At 42.6% G+C, this 10,380-nt stretch overlaps 1 protein-coding gene and 1 non-coding gene across 8 annotated transcripts in view; one reads left to right on the forward strand and one right to left on the reverse strand.

Annotated features, from left to right (window-relative positions):
- Positions 1 to 4,912, reverse strand: part of MOK (MOK protein kinase) — a 33,036-nt gene extending 28,124 nt beyond the window's left edge. For 2 of the 7 annotated variants that reach the window (XM_037900971.2, XM_043547862.1), the window contains exon 1: positions 4,377 to 4,911. In XM_037900971.2, the coding sequence (XP_037756899.1) occupies positions 4,377 to 4,383 (7 nt within the window). In that variant the 5' untranslated portion in view covers positions 4,384 to 4,911. Of the gene's footprint in view, positions 1 to 4,376 lie in introns of all 7 variants that reach the window. The other 5 variants (XM_037900974.2, XM_027825340.3, XM_043547863.1 and 2 more) reach the window with 4 other exon arrangements.
- A 3,110-nt stretch (positions 4,913 to 8,022) lies between these two features.
- On the forward strand, positions 8,023 to 8,096 carry TRNAI-AAU. The gene has a single exon. It is a non-coding gene; the product is annotated as a tRNA-Ile (tRNA).
- The last annotated feature ends 2,284 nt before the right edge of the window (positions 8,097 to 10,380 follow it).

Below are 10,380 nucleotides of genomic sequence, written 5' to 3' on the forward strand. Positions count from 1 at the left end.
GCAGTCAGGGGGCGGGAAGTGGGAGGGGGCGCATAGGGGGCAGGGACCAGGCTGTTTGCGGAGGCATAGCCTTCCCTACCCGGCCCTGCATACCGTTTCGCAACCCCGATGTGGCCCTCTGGCCAAAAAGTCTGGCCACCCCGATATAAACCATCTGCAGCAAAGTTTAGCAAATGGTCTACCTGTTCTTCAATGGTAACAATTGGCAATCTTGATAGTTCTATACTACACAGTCAATTACTAGCTTTTATATACAAATAGTTCATTTTATGGCATGATAAAAATCCAAACCAGGCTATCCTTAGAGATAGAATCTTCATATTTTATTTCCAGTTTATCAGCAATATGTGCTGAAGACTCAAAATACCTAGGCTAAAAAGCACATGTAATACATTAAAAAAAAAACACCACCACCACAAAACAAAGCTTTCTGATTGATCCAATGACATCTACCTCTTTCTGGTTCATGGACTCTTGTCTGGCTATAACGCACCACAGAATTTTTCTTACAGAAGAATAGGCCTGGAGCACTGGACCAGGATGGAGTAATTTAAATCACTTTTTGTCTATCACTGATTTAAATCAGGTGAGGATTTGGAAAAAAAAAAAAAAAAAAGTGTGCTAATTGCAACTTGGATGATACATTTTTAATCTAACTAAACTATAATTTAAAAAAGCCACTATGCTAGGGTATCATTCAAATTTTACAAAGGAGCTGTAGGCAAAAACAAATATTAAAGACCCTGATCCTGGAAAACACTTAAGCAGATACAAAGCCTTACTCTTTTGAGGTTTGATCCTGCTCTCATTCAAAGCAATGAAAAAGCTTCCATTGATGTGAATGATGCAGGATCAAGCCCCTGTAAAGTCTCATTTACGTCAAAGGCACTACTCATGCACACGTGTAACTTTAAGCAGGAGTGTTTGCAAAATCAGGGACTAAAATTGTATTTTGATTAAAAATTTTCCTCTTAGTGGCTAAAAATTGTCACTTCACAACAAAAATGCTTCAGTGTTAATGAAAAGTTATCCTTTTCTTTTCAGTGCGTTAACAAATACATTGTGAAGTTTTTTACATCAAAAATTCAGGCCAAAATTTTCAATAATAAAAATAAATAAAATAAATATGTAGGCATCAAAGAGTGGGATTTTCAAAAGCACCTAAGGCCTAGATCCACAAAAGGACTTTGGCACCTAACTGACACTTTGGATACCTAAATGATAGACTTAGGTGCCTCTGAGATCTTCAAAATCTTCATTCAGCTGCTGCCAAACTCTGAAAGCGCCTAAAATCCTTAGATGCCTAAATTTCTTATGTTGAAGTCCCATAGGTGCCTAGAAATCTGCCAATGAGCATGTGCACAACTACCTCAGGTCCCTAATCCCAGTGTATCCTGACTATTTTAGTGAGTGTTGGTAGCCCTCTGGGAAGGGCACTGCCCAGGTTGTGAAAGACTCAGGCGCAGTTCCCTACTCTGCCTAACATGGAGAAGAAATCTGAATGTGTGTCACCCAGTGCTCAGGAATGTGCCCTTATCATTGGGCCCTAGGGTATTCTGGGGCAGGTTTCTCTCAATCTCTCCTAGCAAAGCTGTTCCACTGTGTATAAATACTTAAATATTTATTGGAGCAAGAGAAGTGGAACCTGAGTCGCTCACATCCCAGATGAGTGCCCTAACCCTGGGCTACATAGTCATTCTCTCTCTCTTAGGTCCAGTGAATATTTAAGTAATTATACACAGTGAAACAGCTTCAACGAGAAAGAGAGAGAGAGAGAGTTCCAGTCCTGATTTAGACACCTAAATCCCTTTTAGGGGCAGAGCTTATTCCAGATCCCTCTCCTCAGCATTTCCTACTGGCTAGTTTAGGTGACTCTCTGCTCAGCATGCTGGCTTTTGTGGATTCCATTCTTAAGCACTTAACTCTCCCCATGCATTGTATAGAGAGCCTAGGAACCTAAATCAGGGCTGTGGATTCCACTGAATGGCAAGGGACCAAGAAAGTTAGATGCTGAGCATTGTAGCACCTAAGTCCCTTTGATGATAGTCCTAAACAATTTAGGAGCACAAATCCCATTGACTTCAAACTGAAAGCCTTGATGGAGGAGAATAGCCTGGTCAAAGCATTTCTTTACCTGTGAAAGTTCATAACGTTGGAAGGTGGTGTTGGTTGCAACAGCAGGGCTATTTGGTTATCTGAGTTTATGGTGGTGTCAAAGGAACGATGTTAGAGGATGTACACTTGACTTTTCAGTACAGATGAGCATTTTATGTGTGAAGCTTTCAGTAGGAAAAAATCTCTATAAAGCCTGAAATTCTACTAATAATTAGGAAACAAGTATAAAACATCCACATTAGCAACTTAAGACTTTAAAATGGAAAGAAAGTAAAGAACTAGAAATGTTTTTAAATGATTTTTTTACTTCAACCATTTATTTAAAAATTTAAATCAAATTTTTAGTTAAACATCATTTTTATCCACAACGGTGTATACAATATCTAGAACAGAAAGGGCCTAATCCCTAATTAGGAATTGATTTCAGTAGTATCCACAACAAACAAGGCACTTTTTAGACATACAAGAAAGGATGTCCCTGTTTCAAGAATTTCACAGTTTTAGGATAGACAGAAAAGCAGACAGAAGTCAAGGAAAGAAAACAAAATGATTTCCTATACAAATCAACAAAATACACTATAGGTAGTGTGGTAGAAGTAGGTTTCTAAGAGCGAGAGGGTAGAAGTCTTGCAGATTCGGGGAGGTCTAACAATGCAGAGGTGGCCATATGAAAGACACACACATCTTCAGATGAGGGTGGGAACACTGGTGGGGTAGAGATGCCATAAAGTTCAGCAAGCGAGGATAAGTAGTGAGGGGCTGATTTAAATACAGCCTTGAAGGGAGTGATCAACAGTTTAAATATAACTGTGGATGGAGAGCAAGTGTAGGAATTCAGAGAGGGGAGTAATGTGATCAAATTGACAGCAAGGAAGATTATTTTAGTGGCTGCAGTTTGAATTGGGAGACAATATAGAAGGATACTGCAGTAGTCAAGGTGGGATACAGTGAGGAACTAAACCAGAAATTTGGGTGTGGAGATGGAACGGAAAGGATGGAGTATGGAGATGTTGAGGAGGAAGAAGCTGTAAGATTTGGATATGGCCTGGATGTGTGGGCCAAGAGAAAGGCATAAATTAAAAATAAAACCCATGTTCAGTGTAAGTAATAAAAAGAATGGTGGTGGTGGTGCCAACAGTGATAAAAAAAGGGGGAAGAGGAGGTGTGTGAGGAAAGTTTAAGAGTTTGTTTTGGGCCATGTTCAGTTTAAATTGAGAAGATAATGTATCTCTCTGATCAGAGGGGTAGCCGTGTTAGTCTGGATCTGTAAAAGCAGCAAAGAGTCCTGTGGCACCTTATAGACTAACAGACATATTGGAGCATAAGCTTTCGTGGGTGAATACCCCCTTTGTCGGATGCATGTATCTCTCTGACATTTCCTTTGGGATATTAGATGGGATTGTTTAGAAAGAGACAGGTCAGTGGTAGAGAGAAAGGTTTGAAAGTCATCAGCACACAGTTGATATTTGAAACCATGTAAGGAGAAGATATTGTCCAGGATCAGCCTGTAAAGTGAGACAATCAAAAGGCCAAGGACAGAACCTGATGAAGGAATAACTGGATGGGTAGGAGGAAAACCAGAAGACGACAGTATCTCAAAAGCCAATGAGGGCAAAAAGTCAAGGAAAAGATGATCAACAGCATCAAAACTAACCGAGAGGTTGAGGGGGGTCTTTTGGTGCTACTTTACTAATATTAGTAATAAGAGGGCAGGTCCTTCCCCCTGCTACTTATCTCCCTCATATATCTTTGCAGACTAGGATCTGGTCCGCCTCCCACCAACCCATAGTCCAACATGCACATTCCACCCAATAGCAGGGCCCATTTCTGTTCCAAATGGATCTGACACTGGAGCCTGGTCCTCCACATAGGGTGCCCCACCCACACATAACAGAAATGGGGCACAAACCCCTCATGCATCCCCTCTATAGCAAGACTTAGACACCCCCTCACCCTCCTCCTCACACTGTATGTCCATTCTCCCTGCCCCAGGAGGGTCTGCTCGCTGCAACAGGACCCACTGCCAACCTACGGCGATCCCGCTCCCACTTACACATCCTGCCTGCTGCACCCCGGAAGCGCCTCCCGCTCCGCGTTTCCCTCTCTCTCCACAGAGGAACTGTCCCTCCCCCTCCCCACAGAAGCACCCGCCCTGCCGGGACCCTCCCCACAACGGAAGGCCCTCTCCCGCGCTCCCCCAGCCCACGGGGAGGCTCGCTCCCCTCACACCGCCACCGGGACCCGTCCCTCTCCGCTCTTACTGTTCATCCTGCGGCTCCTCAGCGGTGTGGGGACGGGGAGGGAAAGGCTGAGGCCTTCTCTGCAGCGCCCACCCCTCCCGACACAACTGTCAGCGCGCCATGTTGTATTCCCGTCACCTTGGCAACCGCTCAGGCTCAGGATTCCAGCCCAGGAGCACGGCCGAGTCAGCACTGCTCCCGCACAAAGCCGCGCACGCGCAACGCAGCTCCCCCCGAGCACGCAAGCACAGCACAGTCTCCTGCTTCTCTCGTGGCGCGAGATTACGGTCTCTCCCGTCTTTACCCGGTTTCACAGTCGCGCAGGCGTAGTACAGCTTGTTTTTAGGCCGGGCCATTGACGACCCCGTTTGCGCAAGCGCAGCAACCTTCTCGCTTTCTCTCGTCTCCCCACCCGTCCTTGATAAAGGATGCACAGGGGCAAACCAGAACCTTGTACTCCTCACGGCTCCGCCTGCGCACGTGCAATAGAGACTTCTTTTGCTCCTCGGTCCGTGACATGGGCAAGCGCAGTAGGGATTTGTGTTTCCAGGTTTCGAAGCTCTGAGGGCCAGGCAGGCGCCCCGCCCCTGAGAAGTGTCCGTATGGGAGGGGGAGAGGTTAGACTGGCAGTGGGGGGTTCTCTCAAGGCAAGGGGAAGGTCACGCTGCTCAGCGGCAGTGAATTATTTTTTGTCAAGGTCCAAATTTCATGGTCAAGGAATAGTCAAGGTGTAGACTCCAGAGGAACATTTTTTTCATATTACAATAACAACAATAAAAAGCAAAGAACAAGATTTCACTGTCCTTTCAAAAGTGTCTGGTGTTCCAGATTTGGCCCATGGTCCACCAGTTGACTAGTCCTGGTCAAGTCCTTTGCTGAGGCCGACGCAGTCTAGGTGACCATGCGGTAATAGAGCCTGGGACCTCACCATCGTTTGGCTTGGTGTACTCTTACACCAATGGAAACTCTTTGAGCTGCCTTTGTTGTGAACTGTGTTCCAACATGCCCGCATTGTCTGTAGGCTGATGTGTCTACAATAGGCTGTGATCCTGCACGATTCACCTGGACCCCTGCATTCACACAAACTCCTGTTATGTCTTTGGAGTGACTGCTGCAAGAGTGCTTGCCTCTCTCCCCACCAGAAGTTGGGCAAATAAAAGATACTACCTCACCCACCTTGTCTCTGTAACACTTACATTTGTAATTGCCTTAGTAGTCCCATTGCAGGATCAGGACTGTAAATGCATCTTGTTATGCGTTTTTGTAAAGCACCATGCTTGCCTGTGGTAGTACAAATAAATATTTTTAATTTTAAATCATCAAAGCTATAGAAACAAACTATTATAAAAAAGACCCCCCCCACTGTAACTGTAAACCAGTTTGTGAAAAATAGGGCTTACTGGAAGAATTCCATTGAAATTGCATATATTCAAACTTGCAGAATTATTTGGCCCTTTCATACATTTTCTTGTAGAAGGTAGTGACTTAGGCTTGTATTTTTTTAACAGTAGTGTACTAGTGTATCACTATTGTGTTTTCACATCAAAATTTAAAAGTCTCATACAAATTTGAAATATGAAGTATTAATAGTAAGTTTTAAAAGTTTTAAGGTAACAAGCCTTGTGGATAGGGGGGAAGTGGTGGATGTGGTACAGTATATCGTGACTTTAGTAAGGTTTTGATACTGTCTCTCATGACCTCATAAACAAACTAGGGAAATACAACCTAGATGGTGCTAATATAAGGTGAGTGCATAACTGGTTGGAAAACTGTTCCCAGAGAGTAGTTATCAGTGGTTCACAGTCAAGCTGGAAGGACATCTCAAATGGGGTCCTGCAGGGATCAGTTCTGCATCCAGTTCTGTTCAATATCTTCATCAGTGATTTAGATAATGGCATAGAGAGTACACTTATAATTTTTAACGGGGAGTCCTCGTGGCACTTTAGAGACTAACAAATTTATTTGGGCATAAGCTTTCATGGGTTATAACCCACTTCTTCAGATGCATGGAGTGAAAAATACAGTAGGCAGGTATAAATATACAGCAAATGAAAAGATGGAAGTTGCCTTACCAAGTGAGGGGGTCAGTGCTAACAAGGCCAATTCAATCAGGGTGGATGTGGCCCATTCCCAACAGCTGATAAGAAAGGGTGAATATCAACAGAGAGCAAATTACTTTTTGTAGTGCTAATGAGGCCAATTCAATTAGGGTGGACAAATTGGGGAAAGTCCAGAGAAGAGCAACAAAAATGATTAAAGGTGTAGAAAACATGACCTACGAGGAAAGATCAAAAGCATTGAGTTTGATTAGGCTGAAGAAGAGAAGACTGAGGGGGGATATGGTAGTTTTCAAGTACATAAGAGGTTGTTAAAAGGAAGAGGGAGAAAAATGCTACTCCTTCACCTTTGAGGATTAAGGAGCAAGGGAGGTTTAGGTTGGACATTAGGAAAAACTTCCTAACTGTCAAGATAGTTAAGCACTGGAATAAATTGCCTCGGGAGGTTGTGGAATCTCTGTCATTGGAGGTCTTTAAGAGCAGGTTAGACAAACACCTGTCAGGAATGGTCAGATACTTCGTTCTGCCTTGAGCACAGGGGACTGGACTAGAAGACCTCTCGGGGTCCCTCCCAGTCCTATGAATCTATGAATTGTTGCTACAGCCACATAAAATTTCTGCTTAATGAACAATTTTAGTAGCATATTAAGTGTATAATACTGTACAGATAGGTCCATATTTACTCCATAAATTAAATATAGCAACAGTGATTAGACCTAATGTGAGTATTACCTTCTCTTTTCAGAGTCATATTTAGATAGGTATGTTAAGCCTACAGTTGATCCTTACAACCTGTCATTCACTGTGAAACAACTAGGGGTAAAAGTGGTGTGGCTACAATCCAGTTAGAAGTTCATCAGCTTTTGCAGAGAACCTATAACATTAGGCAGAAAAACTAGTGGATTTCATGCATGTACGTTAAACAGAATTACTGGTTTACTAACTTGCACTCCCCCTGTTGGCGGTTCTTTTTCTTGTTTGATGGCTTACGTAGCAATCTCATCTGAAAACGGCAAGATTTGCTGCTGGACTGACCATCTATAAATAATACAAGTTTATTTTAATGTAAAATAAATACATAATTTAAAATAAACCCAAACGTTATAGAACGAAAATAATACACGTAACTCATATTTTACCAATGCAATATTTGTTTAAAAAGCAGTATGTAAAATATGTGGGAATTAAACATAAATAATATTAAAATAAATGGCAAAATAAATATGTTGAATTCATGAAATTAAACCTGGAGTCACTTTTAAAAAGCTGTTCGCGGGGGGGAGAGAGGGGGGATATAACTTACTGGCTATGAATCCAGCCTGCAGTGAATGAGACCGGTGGCTGTTTGTACCTTAGCGTCACTGCTCCTGCATATTCAAGGCCCCCATTCTAAACCCTTTGAACGAGCTTGTTCAATCTCTGGCTCAAACATGCCCCTTGAACCTACAAGGGATGGATCCCGAGAACTCGCCGTCTGGGTGGAAACTGAATACTTGTCTTGGGAACAGGCAACGTTCAGAACGACCACAACGAAGGAGGGGTGGAGAAACGACAACAGTAGTTCCTCTGTTATTCTTATGGAGACCAGTGCAGACACTTTAACAAGAAGTGGCCGGTTAGCTCAGTTGGTTAGAGCGTGGTGCTAATAACGCCAAGGTCGCGGGTTCGATCCCCGTACGGGCCACAGTTCAAAGTTTTTATTCTCAATTTTTTATATAACATCGACTTTCCATTAATATGTTTTAATATAAGCGCGTTAATTTGCGTTTTTATCCATCAAAATTTAAATGTTGCTATAAAATAATGACTGAGATTATTTTACTTTCAATCAGCTACCAAAAGGGAGAGGTTTAAACTACCACTCCATCAAGCTTTTTTAAGATCTATAACCTGATAATGCAGTACCATAGTTTTTAGGGGGAACCTTTGCCTGAGAATTTTATGCACCCACAGTTACATTATCTGCTGTCAGAAATGTGGTCCCATTTCTGCAAGTGTATCCATTATGCCTGCATCTAGCTGCACACTCAGATTTGATTTTTAATATGTTTTTGTGCGTGTTTTGGTTCTATACAAAATAGTAGTTTTAAAAATATATATTCAGCAAAAGAGTAACAACACAGCAGATTTAGGTGAGCTTAGAAGTAAACTGTAGATGTCAAATAGTCCCTCCCCAAATTTCAGATAGTCTCTTTTTATCTTTGCTTTAGAACGTTTAAAAGTAGACAACTAGTCTCTCTTGATTCTCTTAAATAATTTTATGTTGCTGTGAAAACTGGTTATAGAAAATATTGTCATGCAGAGAAAATTGCCCTACTTCCATTAAAAAAACTGAAGAAAATAGTCCTAATGAAATGGTTAAAAATCAGGGTAGACTCAGTGCTGCTCATTGTAAAATTATGCATGTACGTAACCCCATAGATTTGAGGGTAAGCACACATCTTTGCAGGATCAGAGCCAAAATGTTAAGACAGTGAGGTAATACTTTTGTGGGTAAAACTGACTTGGCATTTCCATTAAAACCCTTTAATCGGGGGATTATATCTTGTGTGTTTCAGAAAGCAAGCTGACATTTGGTTTGGATACAATTTACTTCACAAAAAAGGGCTTGAGATGTTCCCCCACCACTTATTTTTACTTTTAAAAGCACTGTAATCAGTTTCAGATGCTTTTTGTCTGTCCCATGGTGTATCAAATCTATCTATACAGATGTACTGACACCCTATGAATTGCGTTGTATTGAATTCTACTTGTGGGGTGTTGCACTGAATTGAATTAAACTTTGTTGTGTTGAATCGCTCTGGACTACTGTCGAATGAGTATCAGAGGGGTAGCCGTGTTCGTCTGGATCTGTAAAAGTGGCAAAGAGTCCTGTGGCACCTTATAGACTAACAAACGTATTGGAGCATAAGCTTTCGTGGGTGAATACCCACTTCGTCGGATGCATGTAGTGGAAATTTCCAGAGGCAGGTATAAATATTCAAGCAAGAATCAGGCTAGGGATAACGAGGTTAGTTCAGGTTTCAGAGTAACAGCCGTGTTAGTCTGTATTCGTAAAAAGAAAAGGAGTACTTGTGGCACCTTAGAGACTAACCAGTTTATTTGAGCATGAGCTTTCGTGAGCTACAGCTCACTTCATCGGATGCATAGCATATCGTGGAAACTGCAGAAGACATTATATACACACAGAGACCATGAAACAAAACTTCCTCCCACCCCACTCTCCAGGGAGGATGAGGCCCTCTTCTAGCAGTTGAGGTGTGAACACCAAGGAAGGAGAAACTGCTTTTGTAGTTGCCTAGCCATTCACAGTCTTTGTTTAATCCTGAGGGGATGGTGTCAAATTTGCAAATGAACTGAAGCTCAGCAGTTTCTCTTTGAAGTCTGGTCCTGAAGTTTTTTTTGCTGCAGGGTGGCTACCTTTAAATCTGCTATTGTGGGTCCAGGGAGGTTGAAGTGTTCTCCTTCAGGTTTTTGTATATTGCCATTCCTAATATCTGATTTGTGTCCATTTATCCTTTTACGTAGGGACTGTCCAGTTTGGCTGATGTACATAGCAGAGGGGCATTGTTGGCACATGATGGCGTATATTACATGAGTGGACGTGCAGGTGAATGAACCGGTGATGGTGTGGCTGATCTGGTTAGATCCTGTGATGGTGTCGCTGGTGTAGATATGTGGGCAGAGTTGGCATCGAGGTTTGTTGCATGGATTGGTTCCTGAGTTAGAGTTACTATGGTGCGGTGTGTAGTTGCTGGTGAGAATATGCTTCAGGTTGGTGGGCTGTCTGTGGGCGAGGACTGGTCTGCCTCCCAAAACCTGTGAAAGTGAGGGATCGTTGTCCAGGATGGGTTGTAGATCACTGATGATGCGTTAGACAGGTTTTAGCTGAGGACTGTACGTGATGGCCAGTGGAGTTCTGTTGGTTTCTTTCTTGGGCTTGTCTTTTTTGGGCAATGCCATCCACA

The sequence above is a fragment of the Chelonia mydas genome, chromosome 6 (genome assembly GCF_015237465.2).
Source record: "Chelonia mydas isolate rCheMyd1 chromosome 6, rCheMyd1.pri.v2, whole genome shotgun sequence".
Taxonomy (NCBI): domain Eukaryota; kingdom Metazoa; phylum Chordata; order Testudines; family Cheloniidae; genus Chelonia; species Chelonia mydas.